The 24468-nt window shown below is 45.6% G+C and overlaps 1 protein-coding gene across 13 annotated transcripts in view; it reads left to right on the forward strand.

The window, feature by feature from the left end:
• Positions 1 to 24468, forward strand: part of AGAP1 (ArfGAP with GTPase domain, ankyrin repeat and PH domain 1) — a 617831-nt gene that overhangs the window by 300292 nt on the left and 293071 nt on the right. For all 13 annotated transcript variants that reach the window (XM_017537733.2, XM_017537728.2, XM_037741753.1 and 10 more), the window contains one exon: positions 4116 to 4208. In XM_017537733.2, coding sequence (XP_017393222.1) covers positions 4116 to 4208 — 93 coding nt within the window. The remainder of the gene's footprint in view (positions 1 to 4115; positions 4209 to 24468) is intronic.

The following is a 24468-nucleotide window of genomic DNA, read 5'->3' on the forward strand; positions in this document are numbered from 1 at the left end:
TGGTGGTGGTGGTGGTGGTGGTGGTGGTGGTGTTGGTGGTGGTGGTGGTGATGGTGGTGTTGGTGGTGGTGGTGGTGGTGGTGGTGATGGTGGTGATGGTGGTGGTGATGTACACGGTGTATTCTTAAGCTGAAGATCCTGGAAATAGTAACTCCACTAGATGTCAGTGTCATCCAAGGAATGAAAAGAAGGCAAATTAATCTTGAAATTTTAGCGATTAAGAAATTAAATTTTTATCATTACCAGATTTCTTCTACTTTTAAATATGTAACATTTAATAGATTATTCATCCCTGGCAGTTGTTGGTAATTCTAGGCATAAAATGTCAAAATGGCTATTTATTTGGAAGTGTCTAGTCGGAGGACAGATGCATGGTATGCAGACGATCTGAGTGAATAAGAATCCGTGCAGCCTGGGATTGTAAGAGCCAGCTGCAGGGGCACTATCCACCTTATTTATTAGAACGTCGTAAAGAGGCCATAGTTAATTAAGTAGTACACGCATCATTTTTCTGACACTGTTCTTATCCATTTTATAAAGTAGACTGTAATGTACTGCTCTGGGCTAACATTTTGTGCTCCCAGATGTTTGTTTGCATATTTTCATAGACAATTTTTAAACAAAATGAATTACGCTTTTTTACAAAATAGTACAAACAAAATCTCTGCAATAGTAGCAAATTATATGTTACATTTGCAGTAGGAATTATACTTTACTAATCAAATACTAAGTTATATTTTATTTCACTTACTTCTTTGAAAAAGAAATCACTGAAGAAAACAAACATTAAAAGACTATATCCATTTAATCCCTGGTTTGGTAATATGTGTTGTTGGAGCAGTTAGTTTAGTGGCCCTAGTTTACATGTGGTTAAAATGTTTTATTAGAAAAATTTTTCAAACATACAGAAATAAAAAACACATGTGTACCCACCACATACCTCATCAGATACAAGCCCTTTTCTGCCACACTGCTACTGCAAGAAATAAGCAAATCCTAAGTAAAAGTTGCAGCTTCCTCAAGTGACTCCACAATGCATTTCTCCTGCCTCTCTGCCCAGGGATCAGCACGAACCTGAATTTGGCATATATTATCCGTGTCTATGCTGTAAACTTGCTCCAGTGTGAGTCCTGAAACCATACATTGCATTGCTTTGTCCATTTTCAAGCTTTATGATAACGATGTCATTTATGTGATTTTTTTCTCAAAGCTTACCATATAATGCTGATACCATTAAACAGAGCCGAGCATACACAGGAAGTAAAGATTGTGAACATATGTTGCCCAGCTCAGAAACTTGCTATAAAAAAATAAGGCAGCCAGATTCATAGTGTGAATAGAATTGTTTGAATGGCATTTCATTGTTTTTGCAGAGAAGGTGCTCCTGGGTACCTCCCATAGTGTGTTCCAGCCGCCGCTGACGTAGCCACTGGTTGAAAGGGGGAAAGCAGGTTTCTGTTTGATACGGAGGGCTCTTGGCAGTGATGCTCTTCTCCCTGCAGGCAGGTAGTTGATGGGGGTGTCCCTCATAGCTTCCTTCACCACGTCAGGGGAGGTTAAACATTTTTGTAAAGAAGCAGGTGACAACTGGATTTCCTCAGGCTTTCTTTCCTCTGCATTGAGTGTTTGTTGGAGGCCAAGCAGCCACTATGGTGGCTTGCTGTGCATTCACTTTAAATCTGCAGCCCTTCTGGGATGGGTGTGATCTGCTCTTGTGACATTTCTGGAGGTGTGCAGCAGGCTGGATGCAGGGCAGGGTCGCTCCTGGCAGACGCGGTGGGCGCTGAGGGCTGCCCTGTGTCTGATGATTCCTCGGAGCCGTTCCAGCATCACAGAAGGATGTCTCCCAAGTTGGCAGAGAAAGGAGACTTCACTGGGAATTTGTATGTGCTCTGGTGTCTGTGTCCATTGGATTTGTTATTTAGTCTGGTTGTCGGATTTCAACTTTACAGATACAGTGCGATGTTGGCTAAGTAGTCGTGGGGCTCAGCTGCAGCAGACTCTTTGGCCTCACAGCTTGCCGCTGTTCTTTCCTGGAAATCTTAGTTTTTTCACTGTCTCCAGCAAATTGTTAAAGTTGTCAGGAAATTTTGTTTTATTTTTGCAGTGAAGTCTTAGTGAGGTTTCAGTCTCCTGTATCTCAGAGTGCATGATGAGATGCCGAGGTTACTTCTTCCCAGCTCATGCTCTAAGGTGTTAGCAGCAGTGCATTTAGCTCTCTCTTCCCATTTCAAGTGGAATCTGAAATTCTGCTGTGAGAATGGAGTGGCTGGGGGGACAGATGTACTGCCTTGAGGAGGGTGTTAATTTTTTAATGTTTGTTTTGTTAATCACTCTGGTTAATGGAGAATAATGAAGATGGATTTCCAAATTTAGAAATTTAGAAACTGTAAAACTCCCAGAGTACTCTTAAATATTCTTTGTTAACTAAAAAAAAAAATTTAATGTTATTACTGTGTGATTTGAAATTTATTTTCAAACTAGGAACCTCAGGAGCCAGGTTTCTCATCGATTGGGATGTGGATAAAAGAATTTAAGGCTATTGTGTAGTTCTTACTCTACATTATTAAGAATTAATTAAAGAGAAAAATGAGCCCTTAACTTGACAAGGAATTAATAAATATCTCTATTTTCCTTCTGGCCCCCAAGTTTAAACCCTGTGTCGTATATTCATCTGCAACTTTCTGTTCGTTGCTTGATACATTCCTTGTCATCTCGTTCTAGATCTCTACCATCCTAAGGGGATACAAGTGCACAGTGCCTGGCACATAGTAGGTGTTCAATAAGCATCAGCTCTTCTCACCATCTGAGAAGCATGTTTCCTAATGAACACAGCTACCCAGGAGAGTAGCTCGCTTTGAAGTGCTGGATCTGAGTTTCCATCATGGGAACTGTGCTCCTTGTCCTCCTCCTTAATTTGGTAACAGCCTCTGCTGGAATCCTGAATGTGTCCCATCAGCCCTTGTTTTTATTATGACCCATGACATTGCCCCTTCTAATGTGTGTATTTTTTAAATCAGCTGTTCCATCTCGCATCCCTTTGAACCTGGATTCCATTAGCTTTCCCTTGTAGCAGTGGACACCACAAAGTCTGTTCATTTCATATATCATCTCAGATTTGAAAAGCACATGAAAATGTTTCTCCATTTTCAATATTGCGTGAGTAATGTTCCCATTGAAAAGTAATGGAGTGAAGTTGTCACTTGTCAGCACAGTTATTAAGGAGGACGAGTCTCCGATCTTTCTCTCATAATAAAATAAATCTGTCAGAAAATCATTGTGCTCACGCTTTCTCGTGCCATGGAGAGACGAGACGGAGACGGTGGAGCTCCTTCAATTTTCCCCAAGTCAAGGTGCGCTTTTGGTTGGGGCTTCCCTGGGTTAAAGGTCGTCACCCTTCCCTCTCTGTACCAGCTGACTCGGTCGTTCATAGCGCGTCAGCAATGCCTTGGAGATAATTGACTCAGGACCTTGGCAGACAAAGCCGTTCATTATTTCCCAAATACTGACCTTTTGTGAAAAGGCGATTTTCAGGGGTTTCTTTCCCTTCGTTATTTTTTGTGGTATTGTCCATTCGCTTAACTTCGAATTTGCCATTTTCCAACCACCCAGAAGCAATAAAAGGAAATGTCAGCTGCACCTTGATACTAATCAAGGGTGTGCCGTAAAGTCACACAGCTGACTAGTTAACAGAATTTTTAAATCATTCAAACGTTAATTAAATACGTATGTTTATGTAGATTTTCCAAATAAATATTGAGCAGTCCCTTTTTCCCTCGGCTGTGTTAACTGCGGCTTTCGAATGTGTTTTTCTTTTGGGTGTTACTCTCTTGTATGGCCCATTGGTTCCCAGTAATTGAATTTTGAACTTTTAAGAAAAGAATTAAAAGGCAATTTTGCAGTGGAAAAGTCCGGGGGAAAGTTTAGATGATCCTCTTTAAAATGATGAGTCAGTGGAGATGAACTACTTAGCTTGTTGGACGTGTCTGTGTGCTCACACATAGATCATGCGTGTTTTCTAAATGTGTATTGGCAGAAATTCTACAAAGAGGGGCAGAGCCCTGTCTGTGAACCTCAGCCCTTACCCAGATGCCAACTTTCCTTTTGCCTTGCAGTCTCGGAAAGGGAGCGACCCAGACAAAGAGAAGAAAGGCCTAGAGAGCCGTGCGGACAGCATCGGGAGCGGCAGAGCCATCCCAATTAAACAGGTGAGCAACGTCCCCATCCTCCCCTCCCTGTCGCCAGAGATATACCTCAGGTCTGCCCAGAGATGATGCTGGTGTGCGCGCCAAGGTCTGTCTGATGTGCTCTGTTGATGAATGTAGAAGTCTCTCACTTGACATCAATTAGCAGAGTTCCTGTGTGTATTCAAATGGGATCATTAGAATGAGAAGAGGGAACGGAGACAACAGACCTAATGAAGTACGGGCTGCCCGCCTGCATATGGAGTGCGTTTCCAGGCTGAGAGTCTTCAAAGGCTGCCTTGGTAGCGCGGCTTTGATTGGGCCTCGGGCCGCCGGGCAACAGGAGTAACTCAGATCGCCTACAAGAGCCCCTTGTGATCACAGGAACAGCCCGATGTGGCCCTAATTTGCTCTCACAGACGGACATCTGAACGCTGTTTCAGGCTGGTTTGCAACGAGGCAATTAGTTGTGATAATCATAGCCGGTGTGTCAGCTGTGTGCTCTTGTTTGTAATTTGCTAATGAAGGAATTGTAACTTTGATTAGGTTCAGTTTCATTTAGACCTTATTACATAAAGGAACATTTACAGCTGTAATGTGGGGCCTTAATTAAACTTCCTCATTACACAACAGGACTTGAATTCAAGCATTTGTTTTGGCCTATGTTGCTAGCCTGGAACAGGGTTTCATTAGCCCAGAAACCAGATTCTAAATCACTTTATATCTCCAGTTTAAAAAAAAAAAAAAAAAAAAAAAAAAGCCCTGGAGTTCATATGTGACGTAGATTGTGGTTCGATTCCCAAGGAGAATAAAAATAGAGTTGAACCCCACACAGTGGCTTCTGGAAATGTCACCGTTTGGTTTGTTAAAGCCAATTGATTTAGAGTACATCCTTCAGCAAAAGCCTCTGTGGACAGGGGAATGGCTCCGCCTCTCAGGCACGGGGCCTGTGACCATGTGCACCTCTGGTCCAGCTCACTGCTTTGCTCTCTTCTCCCCTGCGGGCACCTGCATGGCATCACTAATCCCTTAGGAACTGTGTAGACACTGGCTGCCCTTAAAAAGAGTAGAGTCTTTCCACAAAGGGAGTTGGATTATTTTGGTGATGCAGGTTTCGTCCATTTGAAGCAAATAGGAACAAGCCTTAGAGGGGGCCGGGCAGTGTCATCGTGAAGCCCTGGGAGAGGAAGGGGTTAAATAGGACCACAGCATCTTGGGTGAGACCAGAGGAGGGAGTCCAAAGAGTTTCCCAAGGAGCTCAGGAACTATTGCAAAAACCACACCTCTGCCAACAGCGTCACCGACCCTGCCTAGGAGCAGGCTTTCTAATTCCTGCCTCATAGGTCCTGCCTTTGCCAGGCAGAGAAGGAGGAGGCCTACAGGTGGTCACCGAGGTCCTCATGCATCTGTATAAGACATACGTTCAGCTACCAGGCTGCAAATGTGTGGTTTGGCACGGGGCACCTTTAGTAGAAATTCTCTTCCCTCCATATATTCAAAGACAACAGCAACCACAGAACCTTCCGCTTTGATGGTGGGTGGCGGTTCCACTATAAAACAGGTTCTTTAGAGGGCTCTGCACGTAGGTGTTTATTCTTTCTTGGTGCATTTATTTATAACCTAAATCTGCATAAGCTAATTTTCATGTGTAATTTTTATGCCATTGATAACCTTTTTCAACTGGAATTATAAAAATCATTTAACATATTATTTTCTTTTTCATAAACTGGGGAGTATTAAAACTTAATAATAGGCCATTTCCTTAATGCCTGTCTGTGGTTGATTTGGGTGGGAGTGCTCACCAGCCTGGCAGGAGTCCGTCTGTGCAGAGCCAGGCGGCCCCCGGTATAATTGGAACCTTCATTCAATTTGTACCCTGCTCATCTGTGGAGGGGACTAGCTTTGCAGGCTAGCTTTTCAATATGTGTGCAGATTGGAGTTGACCATCAAGCGTAAAATGAGTATTATCCAGTCCTTGGAAGCCTTTCGATTGTGAATGTTCAAAGTAATCTCGTTGAAATCTAAATCATGGTCTGATTTCCCGGTGACTCCTGGGCACAGGGAGCTCCTTGTCCCTCCTAATTGCCCGCCTCGCACTGCCACAGACAGCTCCCTCCCGTGGCTGGCTCCCCAGGCCTCGGGTGCCTCATCTGTAAAATGGGGAACTGGATGATGTCTGAAGCCCTTGAAGCAGCTAGATGTGGAGGTTCCACAGAGAATTTTTAAATGTTAGCAAAACTGGATTTTTAAATTAGTCATGTTCAGGGCACCCTTGTCAAAGCCTCTGTGTGCATCGGGTGGATTGATGTGGGTTTGCAGACGGTGGTATCGATTTATCTCACATCCCTGTGTGTGCCCATGTTTCTAAAGGAACATAGATCACTCCAGGTAGCCTGAATTCCTCACCCACCTGGTGTGATGACTTCAGCGTGGAAATGAAATGAGAGGATTGCGGGGGATGGAGCCTGATGGGCATATTCCAGAAACTCAGCTGATTTATTTGTTGAATAAATGAACAATTAAATGAGCGCTTATTACGTAAGTGCTGTGCATACGGCACCCCATTTAATCCTCAGCATCGCCACAGTTGTGGTAGCTGTGATCTCCTTATTTTAAACACAGAGGGAGGGAGGGCCCTAGACCAGGCAGCTAGGAAGTAGGTCCGAGGATTTGGACCAGGCCTCTCTGCCCCCGTGTCTGCACTCTTTCCACTGCCCATTGATGAAAAGCCTTCAGAAAGCTCAGGAAGCAAAGTTACATGTTTTAAATTAAATAAGCGAACCCGACCTCAGACAGAAATATCTGATGACTGTGTAAAGAAACTTCTAAGACTGCCAGCAGCAACATGTTTCTCCAGGGATGACACAGCCATGCTCAGCCCTTCTCCGGGTGGGAGGGGTCTCTCCGTTGCCTGCCTTACTGTGTATGCCGAAAACGTGTTCTCTTCTCTTCTCCCAGCTGCAGAGAACTTTGTCTTAGGGCTCAGCCCACGTGAAAGACTCCGTCTACATGATCGAAGCCTTACAAGCTGGCTAATGGACCTTTGCCTAATGGCAGAGGAATCGCTTTAGAACCTCAACAACCTGCATGGAATTGCTAATGCAGAGACTTTTTCCCCCTGACAGGAGTCTTACAGTGGATGGTTTAGGACCCAGGCAAGGCAGCCTTCAACCTAACCCCTGATATCACAGATTGGACATGTTGCAGTGGCTTATGTTAACCCCTTTCACTTCCGTCTGGTATCTGCTTCACTCTAATCGCCAGCCACCCCCGCTGACGTGTGGGAGCTAGCCGAATTGTGATGGTCAGTGAGTTTCTCTTTCTTCTCCCAAAGATTCCCCGTCAAGAATACGACTTTGTTTCTGGAATGTAACTTCATTTCTTGTGGACCTGGGTCTGCTGCTTTTTTTGTCCTTCCTGGGGTCTTGGAGGAGATTGGTTCAGAGACTTCGGTTTCTTCTTTTTACTGATAAGGCCTTTTCGAGTAAAAATTAAAAGGCAAAGCAAGAAAAATAAAAGCCAGAGGCCCGGCTCAGCGGCAAGTGGGCTTGTCACATATTAATTTTTCATTGCTGTGGAGAGTTGTACATACATAATCACTTGATTGCAGTGGGAGTTAGGGAGCTCCTACGGTGCCATTTGCATAAATCTTGTTAAGTCAATGGCAGTTAATGAAGTACAAATGAGCCCGGAGAAGGTGACATGCAAATCGTGGATGGCAGATGGGAGGTCTGTTTAGGGGACGGCAGCTGTGTGCGCTCCTTTCTTTCTTTCTCTTTAGCATTTTTTAATCTCTGTATTTGAGTACAGATACACCGCCATAAGCCTTGGCCTCCTCCCTGCCCTTCGCACAGCCCTGGTCAGAGAGACTGACCATCCCCTCCTGCCCGCGATGTTCAGGCCGCAGAAACCCTTCAGGTCTTGCCTTGCACTGGGCAGCATCCACTAGAAGGATTGGAATTTTTTTGGAAATCTTGGTCAGTTTATCTCGTCGTTCTGACACAATTGGAAGCGCATTATTTTTATTTGGTGTGGACACGCAGAACCTCCTCAGTACACCTTTTGAGATGATATTTTGTCCCATGAGGTTTCAGAGGCTAAAAAAGAATAGTATAGACGGTCTTTGCCTCATCATGCTTCCACTTGGAGTCTTTTCTTCCCTCTTCAGAAAGGCCAACTGTATTTAGCTGTTATTCCCGTCCCTGGTTCGTGCTTGGACCTTCAAGGGATTGGCGTTCCTGGGGTTAGTTAGCAATGACAAATACAGAAAGTGTGCGGGGCATGCAGCCACCCCCGCCAGTCATGCAGACACCTCAGAGGGACTGCGCCTGGCTCAGCTTTGGCCAGGGTGTCTGGAGCTCATGGTTTTGTGTTTATGGATTTAAGTGCTAGCAGGACTCACAGAAAGCTCTTAGAGATTTGTGGGAAAAACACTGCCTACAACTTTAGGAAGTTTTGTGTTTATTTGGTCAAGTGGCTGACGTTTTGAGAGAAGCAGATGCCTGCTTGCATTGAAGAAAGGTGGGCAGAGAGGTGTGCATCGGGAGGGGACAGCCCTGATAATCACTGCAGTGGTCACGTGCTGGGGGTCCTTTTCTTGCAGGCCCCCACGCTGGTCCTTCCTCTGAGGTGCCCACCAAGGCGCCGTTTCTCAGTTCTTGGGGCTGCAGGGCGATGCGGGGGACCCTCCATTGGGCAGACTCCCTTTTGTGACACTCAGTGAATGCACCAAAGGAACAACATTCCTCATAACAGTTTTTTTTTTTAAGTCTTAATTTTGACCTTGAACCCTGATGTCATGGCCACCTCCAGGGAGTCAGCTGTGAGAGTAGTCATTTTCCAGCAGCCATCTGAAGCCACGGGAAAAGCCTTCCCAAGCTGTCAGAGGAAGAGCCGGCCTGCCCGGAGCAAGCCCACCGCACCCGCCATCGGGCCTGTGAACTGTTTTGAAGCCGTGCGTGTTTTTGATTCTCAGTTGAGTAGAAAGAGGCAATTGTCAATTAAGTGAAAGGAACCTCTGGAGTTAATCCCCTCGTCCAGCCTGCCGCAGGTCACCGACCTGTGTTGTCTGGTACCTGGGATCAACACGAGGGGTGTATTGTGTGGCGTGGGCAGAATGAAAGCAGCCTAATGACGCCCGCGTTAACAGCTCCTGAAACTTTGACACTGGTCACAGCAAGTTGGTTGACTGCCTCGCCGTCGTGTGCTGCTTTCATGGAGGAAACAAATGTGAAGACCGTGCTGAAACTTGACAGAGATTGGCAGAGATCGAGAGGCCTGGCCGTGCGTTTCCTTCAGGGGCGTGGAGAAAGGAGTTCTGCAGGCAGAGGTTTACAGGAGGTTGGCTCACATTTATTAAGCGCGACCGGTGAGGAACCAAGGTGAGCGAGAAGCTTGCCAAGTATACGATGCTCGCTCACGTGGCAAAGCAGCTCTGCCTGGGCATCGGGGCCCATTTTGCTCCCCAGAAGCAGATAACTTACTGACATGAACTCCCATGCCCTGAAAGCTAATCAACCTCACTTGGGTGAACAGCTCCCTGAGAGTCCTACATTGGACCCTGTTTACAACAGACCCAGCCCAATGACAATTATTAATTTAATGGGCCAAGTGGTGTATCAGTGCTTTTATTTTGACTTGTCAGTTATATTGTCATTGCCAGAACAGTCCAGAGTCTCTCGGTGTCTACACATGAAATGACAGTCGTCTGTCTTTGGGTGTATCGGTCACACCCTCCCCTACATCCCCACTCTTTTGGCAACGTAGGTGGGTGACAATACGTTCCTCACAAGATCAGCAGAATGTCTGTTTGAATTACTTTGGCCAAAACACAAAATCCATCGTTTATACACAAATCTGCAGAGCAGCTGAAAATAGTACTTCCCTGGGTGGTGAGCACTGCATGAGGGTGTTAGGAAGCAGCATAGCTGAGGCGCGTGTGCACTACCAACAGCCACGCAAACAGAATGTCATTCCCAACGATGGAAGTTAATTTTAAGACTTGGTGCGTCCTCGTGTATCCATCAGCCAGGAGCTGGTGAAACAGGAAAAGTTCCTTTATTCCCCTCGCAGGGCATGTGATGGGCATGTGATGGGCATGTGGCTCACCTCTTTGGCGCCCCCTAGCTCCAACCCCGAGAGGGAGCATGCAACCCAGCAGGTTGTGGCGAGGCTGGGCTCCAGCCCCACAGTGTTGTCTAGAACTGGGCGTTCATAGCTCCTGAAGCCCCAGTGCGCCTGTGTTAGGGTGTGCTCTTGGGTTTGGCTGTCCACAGGCAGCTTGTGTTGATCAGCTCAGTTAGACCTTCTGCCTTATTGCAAGGACGGAGGGTTTCTGTATCCCAGGGTCTTGCCTTAGCGTACTGGAGAAATTGGGTCCCATGTGGGCTTGGGGAATGAATGCAAGGTTTTATTGAGTGGTAGAAGTAGCTCTCAGCAGATGGATGGGAGCCAGAATGGGGATGGAGTGGGAAGGTGGTCTTCCCTGGAGTCGGGCCAGTCAGCAGCCGGACTCTCCTACCACGCCCAGCTGAACTGTGTGTCATCCACATCGTTCTGCCGTCGATGGCCTGCCAGAGTCTGTCGGGGTGGTCTTATGCCCGTGTGCTCCTCTCGATGTCCAGCCACTTGTGCGTGTGCCTGCTAGGGTCTCGGCGTTTTTAATAGGCACAGGATGGGGGGGACGTGGTGGGCCAGAGTGGTCCCGGAAGATGCAACATTTGGGCATGAAAACAGGACTGCCTGTCCTCACCAAGGTCTGTGGGCACACGCCCCAGGTGGAGCTCTTGCCAGGGAGGCCACCCTTGTCGACCCAGCGCTTCCCTGCCCACCTCCCATATCACCAGGAGAATATCTAAGTGATTTGTTTCAGCAGAATAGTGTTTATTTTCGTTAAAAGTCGAACAATGGTGGTGAAATCCAGTTCCCCATGAGCTCAGAAATAGAAGCTCCTACAAGTAGAGGAGAGATTCTCAAAGCTAATGTTGGCCAGAACTTGTTTTGTCTTGATGAATCAGCAGATACTTTTTTTCTGGAATTATTTCGTATCAGATTTGACAACTTATAACAGCTGTACCCTGGTCCTTGTGTAACATACCCTGGGTCCCTGGCTAGGGCTGGAGGAGGCAGAAGGTGTCTGCAGCCCAGGCTGAGCCCAGATGCATACTGACATTCCCATCCCATGACCCCCAGTGCAAGTGGACAGGTGTCACACCAAGGAATGCTGAATTCTGCTGAGTTAGGTGAGGGTGAGGGAAGGACAGGGAAATGGAGGTGGGGACAATCCCACTGGCCTGGGACACACAGTAGGTGGTGGCAGAACAGGAGGAAGGCAGAGAGCAGAGCTGTGGACGGTGAGGTTCAGGAGGAAGTGGGGAGGGAGGGACCTAAACGCTCCAGGTGTCTGCTTGCCGAGGACTCTAGCTGCCCACAGAGCCGGTAGTAGGAGCGGTGGTGTGGCGGGTTAGCAGGCCTCCCTCCGCTTCTTACTCTGCCCCCATAGGATTTGAGATGTTGGGGGGTTCTAATGTGCCAGAGTGACGGCGGTAACCAGCGTTTATGGACCACTTCCCCCAGTGACCTGTGTTAGAGCTTTCTACGGGTGTCCCTCTTCTCTAGGAAGTGCCATGGTCCCCCTTCCCATATGGGAGCATGAAGGCTTGGGGGGACAGTGGGATGTGCCCAGCAGCACCACACAGTGCCCGAGTCCCCAGGACGGCCGTAATGAAATCCCGCAGCCTGGGCGGTGTCAACAACAGCTGCTCTCTCGGTTCTAGAGGCTGGAGGTCCCAGACGAGGCCCAGGCAGAGCCGGCTTCTGTTGCCTGCAAAAGGGCAGGAGGCTGAAACCAAGAGGCCTCCCCTTGGCTTGAGCCTGTTGCCTTCTTGCTCCGTGGGCACACACCTGGTGTCTCTTTCTCTTATAATGATGCCAGTCCCGTTAAATCCAGGCCCCATCTGTATGACTTTAGACCCCTTTAAAGTACTTGTTTCCAGATACAGTCCCACTGGGGTGAGGGCTTCAACAGGCAAATTTGGGGTGTCATATTTCAGCCTGTAACACACAGCTAGGTAGAGTGGAGCTGAGCTTTGACCCAGGGCCATCTGTCGTGTTCTTTCCAGCTGTAATGTCCTAGTTTAGGCCTTCCTGGTGATACAAGGTAAGCCCACTCTTCTTCTAACCAACATATCTGAGAATGAAAAAGAAAAACTTATTTTAAGAGGCTGTATACATTAGATAGGAAACATACGAGGTTCACAGAACTCTGACTTGAGGGTTTCCATCGAAACTCTCCTAAGTTGTGGTAAACTATTGTCATTTGAAGGAAGACTGTTGCTGGAACGAATCCTCCTACAGGGTGTGTGGCTGTCACTCTGTGCAGTGCACTTACAGCAGTTGAGGGCTTTCCGCCCCGTCCGTGGGAGGCAGCCAGCCGGTTGCTTTTGAAAACCAAAGCTGCTTTCCCTTGCAGAGGCGGCTCCTCCGGGCCGCGGGCAAACGTTGGGCCTGCAGCTGGGAATGTTCAGGAAAAGCCTGCTCCTTGAGCAAGTGCCCACTGTCCGTCACTTGTGTCACTGGTTGCTTGGACAGTGGCTGTGGTGCTTTGTGTTTTGGTTAATTTCTCACAGGTATAAAAGGTGGCCATATCCTTACTTCCTCACTGAAAGAAAGATACAGCAGGAGTGCAGAGACCCCAGGTTAGATTTAGGAGGCCTTTCGCCTTAAAGGTTAAAATCCCCACATGTGACGGGTAGCTGTGCCTGCTTCCCACAGTCTTTGCCCATTTGCAAATACTACATAGAAACAGTAGTCTACCAGCTGAGTGAGGTGGCTCAAACCTGTAATCCTAGCACTTTGGGAGACTGAGGTGAGTGGACCACTTGAGGCCAGGAGTTGAAGACCAGTCTGGCCAATGTGGTAAAACCCCGTCTCTACTAAAAATACAAAAATTAGCCATGCGTGATGGTGCACACTTATAATCCCAGCTACTCGGGAGGCCGAGGTGTGAAAATTGCGTGAACCCAGGAGATGGAGGTTGCTGTGAGCCGAGATCGTGCCACTGCACTCCTTTTTTGATCTCCGTCAAAAAAAAAAAAAAAACCAAAAAAACAGATGTCTACCGGACCAAGACTTCCGAGAAAATCGTCTCATTGAAGTCTCACTCCAGTTCTGCAGTGTTTGTTTAACAGTTCCTGATAGCAGACTTTTCTTCTCATTTAGGAACTTGAACTGTGGAGTAAGACTTCTCCCAAGCTCAGTTTTGTCCTTTGTGAATAGAGAATTTGACAGGCAAACAAGCACGTCTCCTGGCAGAATCACTGACTGTCGGAATTTCATGTTTTAGAAACAGTAGCCGTGGAACTCTGTATGATATTTGGCATGGCTCTTAGAGCAGATACGTTTTCCCAGAGATGGTCAGGAAGGCCCAGGCTCTGCAGTCTGTCCCACGACGGACACTGCAGCCTGGTGACAGCCATGTGGTTCTCCCTCACCCGCCCCCAGATGACATGGTTCTCCTTGTTGCCTACCCCAGAGCCTTTGGCTCCACAAGTTCTAAAGAAGGTGGTGTCTTAAGAAGTCTTCACAGTCTTCTTTTGAGGCTTTTCAGGAAAGTTATCAGACAGTGACATTTTTATCAGATCATTTTGAGTAGCAAAAACACTTTTTCCTTTCGAATTTATTTTTAACTGACGCACTGATGGCCAAGGTTTGAAACCAAAAACACTCTTTCCTTGGTACCAAAGCTGACAGCTATAATTAAACATATAGAAATGTAAATATTATAAATTAGGGCATAGAAGAGTTTGTTAGTTTTAGGTTGGGTGTGGTGCTTCACGCCTGTAATCCCAGCACTTTGGGAGGCTGAGGCAGGCAGATCACTTGAGGCCAGGAGTTCAAGACCAGCCTGGCCAGCATGGCGAAACCCTGTCTCTACTAAAAATACAAAAATTGGCCAGCTATGGTGACACATGCCTGTAATTTCAACTACTCAGGAGGCTGAGACAGGACAATCACTTCATGAGTGAGCCGATGTCACACCACTGCAGTCAGCCTGGGCGACAAAGTGACACTCTGTCTCAAAAAAAAGAAGAGTTTGTTAGTTTGGGAAATGTGTTCCTAGTTAGACATTGTCTATAAAATACCTAGTGTTATAATTAATGTTTGCAGACTGTTGAAAACAGAAAGGTTTCAAACTACTGTTAACATCTTGGGGCTATCCTGAGCCTAGGCCTGCCTGTTCAACCCGATCTGCTCCCTTCTGCTTAAAAACTCAGCAGAATCAACCAAGTTATTGAGATTTGTAATAAGAATGCTGGCAGTTATATGCTGAGCACATATTGCACACTATATTAGATGCGTCATCATAGGACCTCATTTAATTCTCTACCAACCTAAGACTCAACTTGCTACTCTGTTCCACAGAGCACTCCTGGATTTGAATCCCAGCCCTTCCACACACTCGGACCAGTGTTACATACTCGGAGTGCGTGGAAGAGCTAGGATTCAAATCCAGGAGTCCTCTGTGGAACATTCTAGAAAAGCCTGTGCTGTTGCATTTTCCCCTGATGCTGTCTGTGCTCACCATGACCATCTTTTTTTTGTTTCTTTTGTTTGTTTTTTGAGGTGGAATCTCGCTCTGTCACCCAGGCTGGATGGAGTTCAGTGGCACAATCTTGACTTACTGCAACCTCCTCCTCCCTGCAACCTCCACCTCCCGGGGGTTCAAGCAATTCTCCTGCCTCAGCCTCCCGAGTAGCTGGGAATACAGGCATGTGGCACCATGCCCAGCTAAGTTTTGTATTTTTAGTAGAAATGGGATTTCACCATGTTAGGCTGGTCTCAAACTCCTGACCTCAGGTGATCCACCTGCCTTGTCCTCCCAAAGTGCTGGGATTACAGGGGTGAGCCACCGTGCCAAGCCCTCGGCCGTCTTTTCTATGCAAGATCAAGCATCAGGTACACAGTGTACTTTCTTGGTGGGGCACCAGCAAGGCAGGCTGTTTTATGTGGGGTTGTCCTGCAGAGTCAGCACTCCCTGGCGCCTGGATCAAATGAGGCTCTTGAGCTCCAGTGTTCCTCAGAGTCTCTGTGGGCCCAGAGGTTGCCTGAGTATTAGGAAATTGTTTGTCTTTTTTTTTTTGAGACAAAGTCTGCTCTGTCACCCAGGTTGGAGTGAAATGGTACGATCTCAGCCCACTGCAACCTTCACCTCCCATGCTGAATCGATCCTTGTGCCTCAGCCCCCCGAGTCGCTGGGACTACAAGTGTGCACCACCACACCTGGCTAATTTTTTGTATTTTTTATAGAGACAGTGTTTTGCCATGCTGCCCAAGCTGGTCTGAAACTCCTGAGCTCAGGCAATCCACCTGCCTCTTCCTCCCAAAGTGCTGGGATTATAGGCGTGAGCCACCACGCTTGGCAGATTGTATTTCTATGTTCTCAGGTGATGCTGATGCTGCTAATCCAGGAGCCATACTTGAGCTCCCCTTTCTAGGCACATGGAGTCACTTAGGACTTCTTTTCTTTCTTGCCTCACACATAAATGGCTCTTAACTTTGGTTGGTACCAGCCCCTTTAATCTACGCTTATGAAATTCTTCCCATCCATGAGGCCTGTGTTAGATGTCTTCTGTTCCAGGAAAACCAGTGAGATGCGTTCTGTTTCCTCCCCTCCTCCAATGCCTGTCTGGTCTTGGGGTCTTGCTTCTGTCTTCCCTGTTGTATAGACATGTGCATCCTTCATGCCTCCTTTCCCACATGCTTCCTGATGGCGCACGCTCTGAGACATGTTCTTTCTCCTCCATTGTTTACACAGCAGGTAGGGAAGTTGCTGGTGGTAGTAATACTAAGTAGTGTAGGTTACTAGTGTAAAATGTCTTTTCTTCACCAAAACAGATTTTGTTTGTTCGAAAGAAAATGTTATACTGGAGAAGTTGCAGTATTCATTAAATTGTATTTTCAGGAACATTATAATTAAGTCAGCATTCTCTACAGTAACTTTCATATATATCATAGTATATTTAAGTTACACAAAAGTGGTCACATTTTTTTGTGATCTTCAAAGAAGATCTTTTACCCGCGACCCAAAATAATTTCAGAAAACCGGTTTCTTGTCTGACCTGTCTACTTTTAAGTATTTATACAGAAGAAATTTTGTTTATAAGGAACTCTTTATGGTTAAAACCAATAAATTTTAGTAATATCAGACTGTTTTTGTAATTGCCAGGTTTTTACCACATTATTCAGACTCTGTCAGCCACAGCCTCTGTGATTGTAATGCATGCTAAAAACAAGAATGTTTATGTTTTTCATGTACATAAAAATTAATTGTATATAAATACATGAAACACCAGCTCCGCAGAAATACCAGTGAAGACATGAGTCATGTGCTGAGGCGTGGCAGACACTGAGGAACCCTGAGAGGCAGATGGCCCTGGATGGGTATCTGGCCTTCGTCTGCTCTTATTTAAAGTAATGGAGATTTGAGACAATATGAGATCATTGTATACTAAAATGCATTATTAACAAAAATAATACAGTCCTACTCTAAGAAAAATTCGGAGAAGCAGAGTTGTGGAAATGTGCTGCTCTAGTCCTGAAATTTGACCCAGTCCTCTTGGAGGGCAATCTAACAGTCGTACGTGATGAACATAGGAAATTTGACGCCCTTTGTCCCAGCGATCTGTATTCTAGAAGTTTATTCTGAAGGGAATAATTCACTAGGAGAAAGGTAAAAAAACCTTTAGGGTAAAGCACTGTTTCATAGCAGTTTTTTATAATATTAAAATTCTGAGAGCTACAAATATCGAACAAGCAAGGAAGGAGTTAAATTAGTGATTGCTAACCGAGTGGTACCAGGATCTACAGCCGTTAAAATGGCCAGTTTGAATACTCTTTAGATATATGAAAGGATCTGTAAAATAGTAAGTGAAAGCATAAAACAAAACTGTATAATAATTGGAACATGAAAACAGATATACATGTGGCTTTAAATTGGATGAACAGGAACACTGGCAAGTGAATTGGGGTGGGATTCAAGGAGAACTTTTTGAACTTCTTATTTTGAAATAATTTTAGATTTGAAGGAAATTTGCAAAAAATAAAATACAGAGAGCCCATATACCCATCACCCAGCTTCCTCCACTGTGAACATTTTTATATAACTAGTACAGCTATAAAAACCAGGAAATTAGTACTGACAGAGTACTAGTAACTTATCTGCAGGCCTTCTTCACATGTCACCAGTTTCTCCTGAAACGTCCTTTTTTATCTCAGGATCCAGTCCAGGGTCCTTCCTTTCACATAATTGCTTTATTTACGTTGCCACTTCCACCCTGAGAAAATGCCTCAGTCTTTCTTCCCGTCCATGACCTTGCAGTATTGTAGGAATATTGATGAGTGACTTTGTAGAAAGCCCTTTAATTTGGATTGCCCGATGTCATCTCCTGAATAGATAGGATCTACATTTCTGGCAGGAAAACCACAGAAGCCTTGCACCCTTCCTGGTGCTCTCTACCGGAGGCACCCAACAGCCCCCTCTCCTATTCCTGGGGACATTGACCTTGGTCATTCGGATAAGGTGAGACCTGTTCGATTTCTGTCTTGAGTTCTTATTTTTCCATTTGATGAAGATAGGAATGAATGTCTTGGGGTAGATACTTTGAGGCTATGCTGATCCTTTCTAATGATAGACATTGTATTCAATAATAAGTAGGTTTTATAACATGAAAACAATTTTCTGTTAAATGTGCAGTCTTAAATAAAATTTAAAGTGCTTTTTTCAGTCCTGTATTGGAGGGAAGGAGTAAATGAGGATGATTTTTTAACTTGTTGGGTGCTTAAAGAAGACCTGGGGAAACGTAGAGGTGACGGGAAACCAGAGAAGCCCAGGAATGAGAAGGAGTTGGAGAAGCCTAGGGGTGAGGAGGAGCTGGAGAAGCCCAAGGGTGAGGAGGAGCTGGAGAAGCCCAGGAATGAGAAGGAGTTGTAGAAGCCCAGGAATGAGGAGGAGCAGGAGAAGCCCAGGGGTGAGGAGGACTGCAGAATCCCAGGAATGAGGAGGAGCTGGAGAAGCCCAGGGGTGAGGAGGAGCTGGAGAAGCCCAGGGGTGAGGAGGAGCTGGAGAAGCCCAGGGGTGAGGAGGAACTGGAGAAGCTTGGGAGTGGGGAGAAGCTGAAGAAGCCCAATGGTAAAGAGGATCTGGAGAAGCCCTGAGTGAGCCTGAGCTGGGAGTGTTGAGGGTGTGAGATTGAGTGGACCTTCCCAGATCGATCTGGTGAGAATGAGGAGGAAGTCTGGAACTAAACAAGAGGGGCCACTGGCCGTGGACCCTGAGGAGTGTGCACACTGTAGATCCCCAGCACATCCGAGGTAAGATTGGACGGCTATTGATTTCCTTTCATTTAAGGACATGTCAATATGTTTTTCAAGCAACAGATGCAGTTCAGGTGCTGCTGTGATCCAGGCATGGTTCCCTGTTTAGGTGAAGAAGCTTCACAAAGGCACTGCCACAAGCCAACATGTTCTTTGGGTTTCGTCTCATATAATTTCATCCATGAAGATTTAAAATTCGATTACTCAAGATCTTAACTATTTTTCCCAAGTAATTTCTCTCAGAGAACAAAAGCTATGTATAGTATGTGTATACATATAGACATTTATGTGATACATTAACATGTTATGTAATATAGCATGCATTGTGTTAACAATTATAATTTATAATTCTGTAGCTTAATCCTAAGATTTATTTTTCCCTGCCATCTTCCCGTTGTTGCCCGTATAACTGAGTGCTCTGCTTCCCTACCTCCCCATATCACCGAGGCTGGTCTTGAGCTCCTGGCCTCAAGCGAACCTCCTGCCTTAGTCCCTCTGAGTAGCCAGGACCATGGTGTGAGCCACCACGCCCAGCTCTAGAGTGCTTTGACCTGTGCTGGTGCCAGAATCGCAGTGTACTACCCAACAGACGTGCTGGGGGTTTTTTGTCTTTGTTTTGTTTTGTTTTTTGAGACGGAGTTTCACTCTTGTTACCCAGGCTGGAGTGCAATGGTGCGATCTCGGCTCACCGCAACCTCCGCCTCCTGGGTTCAGGCAATTCTCCTGCCTCAGCTTCCTGAGTAGCTGGGATTACAGGCACGCACCACCATGCCCAGCTAATTTTTTGTATTTTTAGTAGAGATGGGGTTTCACCATGTTGACCAGGATGGTCTCGATCCCTTGACCTCGTGATCCACCCGCCTCAGCCTCCCAAAGTGCTAGGATTACAGGTTTGAGCCACCACGCCCGGTAGGACGTGCTGTTTTTAAAGCTGGAAGGGACCCATACTTATACGTAGGGAAACTGAGTCCCAGGAAGGTTAAAGGGCTTGCCCAAGATTCTTCCAGATGCTCTTCCAAAGTACCCTTTCCACCATTAACGCCCGCACTTTCTTATTCCTTGTGCATTTGTCAAAAATAGAAATAACGGTGTTTGTTTACTGTTTCAGCCCAGATGTTTTTATTGTATTGTGACTGGTCAGCTTTTTCTAAGTTGAATCCTTAGGCTTCATGCTGTTTTATCTTTTTTTTTTTTTTTTTTTTAATGGAAGGGAACAAATAAAAAGCATTACATTCAAAAGCATCTGGTTGCTAAGAGAGAACACGACCATCCTTTGTGTGTTTATGTATCTAGCTGGCTCATTGACTCCCAGCAACCCTGTGGGGCTGGGTGGCATTCATTACTCTGTACATTTTATAGATGAGGAAGCTGAGGCTCGCCTTGCCTGGTTTCCTAGACCCTGGAAGAGGCGAAGACAAGATTCAAACTCAGGTCTCCTTATTCCTGAAACCAGTGGTCTTCACACTGAAGGGCCTTACGTAGCACCAAGCACCCAGAATATAACTTAACTTAAAAATACATAACTTGGCAGCACAGTAGCTCACACCTGTAATCCCAGCACTTTTGGGAGGCCAAGGCAGGCAGATCACAAAGTCAAGAGATTGAGACCATCCTGGCCAATGTGGTGGAACCCTATCTCTACTAAAAATACTAAATAGGGTGTGGTGACGCACGCCTATAGTCCCAGCTACTGGGGAAGCTAAGACAGGAGAATTTGCTTGAACCTGGGAGCCGGTTGCAGTGAGTCAAGATTGTGTCACTGCACTCCAGCCTGGCAACAGAGCGAGAATGCATCTCAATAAAAATACACACACACACACACACACACACATCAATAAATAATATAGATATATCTATATCTTAACATTTTGTTTATATTAAAAATTCAGGCACAGGACTACACCCAGAGACTGCTGCAGAAGTGTTTTCTAAATAGCACCAGTGCTGAGCGGTCTTCGGCTGGCGGCACCCGCGTCCCATGGTACAGCTGGGCCTTCTGCGAGATCTCGTTCCCCTTAATGCAGAAACCCTCTAAGTGTATTCGACAGCAGTTGTTTGTAATTGGAGTAGCTGGGATTGACAGTGGTTTTAATTAGTTGATTACTAGTTCTTTAAAATGTACTGTACTCACTGTGGGCCTTGCAAATTGGTAACTGGTAGCTACCAGTATAATTAAATATTTCAAAGCACTTGGCTACAGTAGCATTGAACTGTGAAGAAATAATGTTGTACAGCCAATCAAAAAGAGATACTTGTAAACTCATTTACAGCGTCAGTGTGTGTTAGGACCATCATTGAGATGCTTATTGCAGGAGAAATTAAAGATACAATTTTGTGCTAAGAGGCAATATAGAAATTAGTTTCCGAATTACTCGTTAATTGATTTGGTGATTCCCTCGGGTCTGCATGCTCCTTTTCCCCCTTTTTGTTGTTGCATTCAGTTAACAGTGACTATTCCCAGAGCAATAAAAATACATTCCACACTTAGATTAGATGTGTCCTTCTATCAGACAGAGCCCGCGTTCTTTGACTGCACCGACAAATGCCCGCCTAAAACACAGCTGTGTTTCTCGGGCACGTTGTTGTTTTATGTGTACCCATCAAGCTAACCTGTGCATTCACAGGTTTGGATAATTTCAGGAAAAGGAAAGCATGTTTCCGTGTCTCACGTTTACAGGCGCTTTGCTGATTTTTCTTTCCCCCTAATGGAAACCCTCCTTTTCTATCAACAGTGGAGGAGATTCAGGAGACTTGATTTATGGACGTTTTTTCTTATTGTTTGCAATTCAGCAAGAATAACCGTACGAAAGACCATTTGTAGAACAGTGCAAATTGCTACCGAAAATGATATTGGAAGAAAATGAGACCTGTTTCTCGTTGAAATTGAGTGTGGATAGGAGAGACAGCCATCGTGGGTCAGAGGGAGCCTCCCAGGCTCCCTGGGCGCAGGCTCCAGTCTCCAGGCCCCTTCCTGTTTGGTGACCGAGGGGAGAGGACACGAAAATGATGCACATATTGGTGCTGCTTATGTGAAAGATGCAGAAACCGCTATCCTCTCGAATTTCCAATGGAAGATCCAACGACCCTTTGAACAGCTGCCAGCATGGTGGCTGCAGCTTCCTTTTGAGGAAAACATTTTTAATATCTTGTTGGCTGTGCTTATGGACTGAAAAGCAGCATTAACAAGTTTTTGAAAAATATTAATTTTAGGCCAGTTATTTTTTCTTTTGCCCTTCCCATGATCACTTACACATATAAATACCATTATGTTTTTGCTTAACTGGGGCAAAAATCATGTGCATTATTTCAGTGTCTACTTTTAAAAATCGATGGCATATTTTATTTTCAGCTAGGTAAAGCAGAAAATGTATTTAGCAATGTCTTTATTACTCTGTACGTTTTATAGATGAAGTTTAAGATTTAAGTTTAAGATTATGGCTGGAACCAAGTCTATAAATTGAACACAGTTATTTATCCAATAAATATATTTGCACGTTGGTCAGTACATACAATAAAAGACACTGTTTGGTTTGAGATATAAAAACCCTCTCTGGGCCCAAAAAATGAAATGAACAAGACCTACTGTTTGATAGCATAGCAGGGTGACTATAGTCAATAATAACTGTACATTTAAAAATAAGGAATGTAATTGGATTGCTTGTAACTCAATGGATAAATGATTGAGGTGATGGATACCGTATTCTCCATGGTGGGCTTCTTTCACATTGTATGCCTGTATCAAAAGATCTCATGAGCCTCATAAATATATACATCTACTGTGTACTCACAAAAATTAAAAATAGCACAAAAGAAAAATGGAAACCCTCTAAATTGTTGCTGCACCCAGCATTGGAAGAGGTGTGCTACACCATGGTGACATGGTGCCATGCCCTGTGATGGAAGAGCCTCCTGGTTAGTTGTTGGTCCAGTAGGAGAAGGAGCACACCCTTTGATCGTTGGATGGCAGAGCTTTGACGAGGTCTTTATCCCTGAGAGACTCCTTTCAGGTACCTCCAAATGGGGTGACCCAGTTTTCCTCATTAGCATAGCTTACTTATTAAGGGCCCAAACAGCCCAACCCCTGCCAACTTCAGAGATGCTGCTTGGGCAGATACAGGATCTGACAGGGATGAGGAAGGATAAGCATCGGCTGCATAGCCATGCTTTGTGTTTTCATTATTTTTGGTTTCGTCTCTGTTGCTCCATTTCCCATGTCTTTTTTTTTCTTCCCCACCATTTTTTTTTTTTTTTTTTTTTTTTTTTTTTGACAGAGTTTTGCTCTGTCGTCCAGGCTGAATTGCAGTGGTGCGATCTTGGTTCACTGCAACGTCCACCTCACAGGTTCTAGTGATTCTTCTGCCTCAGCCCCCTACGTGGGATTACAGGTGCCTGCCACTATGCCTGGCTAATTTTTGTATTTTTGGTAGAGATGGGGTTTCACCATGTTGGCCAGGCTGGTCTCAAACTCCTGACCGCCTGCCTCAGCCTCCCAAAGTGCTGGGATTACAGCTATGAGCCACTGTACCCAGCCTGCTTCCTTTGAAATGTTTTTTTTTTTTTTTTTTTTTTTAACATTAGCCATCCTGAAAGTTTCTTCACAAAGTTCCTGTGGCGGTGGCTGTCTTCATCACTTTTTTCTGCAGAATGTTTCTGAAAGACACAAATGTGGCCAAACAGCCTCCAAAGCAATGATTTCATAACCCCGTCCTCCCTTTTCACTAACTCTGATTAAGTTAGAAGAAAGTGCTTTCAGTTTCAGATATGGTGGCTCCCGTGGTTGGAAACTCCTGTGCCGAGTCTGTGGCTGATCCTAGGCGAGGAGGGAAGTTCTTCAACGCTGTGCGGGTTTGTAGTATGGCTTCTGCTTCTCCCCAGATTGCAGAGGAGAGGAAATACGTCCCCTTTCAAGATGAGAGGATACAGCTGTAAACATCTTATTTTAAAAATATGTGTGACTTTTACTTTCTGCTTCATACACGTACCACGTGTTTGAATATATTTTCTCTTATTTGTCAGTTACGTGGCTGACTGTTTTTCTCCAAGTGTCTTTGAGTGAAATTGATTCTCCACCCAGACTCTCCTTGCTCACCCGGTGGTTTCAGGGCTTTGACCTGAGAGCTGAGACCACAGGGACCAGCTCCTGACCCATGTGGCTGAGGGGCTTGGAGCCGGAGGCAAGGGCTGGCGGCATAGCTCCAAGGTGATGAATACTTCTACTTGATATTTCTCATGATATTTCTGCACTTTAATGACTATTTCTACTAATACTTGTACTAATAATTTTTAATGGTTCACATTGAGTAGGTGACATTTTGATACATTAATGAGCCTTATCAATGACTTTTAAAAGTTCTTTAGTGTACCAGGATACTTTACTGCAGCCCCTGGAAGGAAGGAGAGAGGGTGTGGGTGTGGTCCTTCCTACCATTCTGCCCTCTGAGCCTGAGTCACAGGTAGCACGCCTAAGAGTAACATCCACTGCTGAATCGTCACCGGCGTTCAGTTGCACTTCCAAGGTTAGCCAGGGACGATTTCCCTTGACATAGCTTCCTGTACTAAAAGCTGTCAGTACTGGAGAAATGTAGGCCTTAAAGATGCACGGATGTTTCCAGGGGTGGCTGGATTCACTCTGGAATGCTTTGGGCCTGCTAGGGTGCTGCTAGCATGCCTGGGGGGAGAGGCTTGGAGGGCTGGGCCATGAGGGAGGCGGTGCCGGCTTCCTGGGAAGCGCTGGTTTTTGGAGTGGGCCGGCCAGGCGGGGCTCCAGGACTGAGGCTTGCCCAGCCACCGGAGGTCCTGAGGGCACAGCAGATCAGCTGATGGAGGGGCTGCATTTTGACAGCATTATGATAAGTATTCCAGAGAAAGGTGAGAACAGATGGGGATCCTGATAGTTTCCTGGGGACACGTG

This window comes from Cebus imitator, unplaced genomic scaffold, assembly GCF_001604975.1.
Source record: "Cebus imitator isolate Cc_AM_T3 unplaced genomic scaffold, Cebus_imitator-1.0 Scaffold106, whole genome shotgun sequence".
Classification (NCBI taxonomy): domain Eukaryota; kingdom Metazoa; phylum Chordata; class Mammalia; order Primates; family Cebidae; genus Cebus; species Cebus imitator.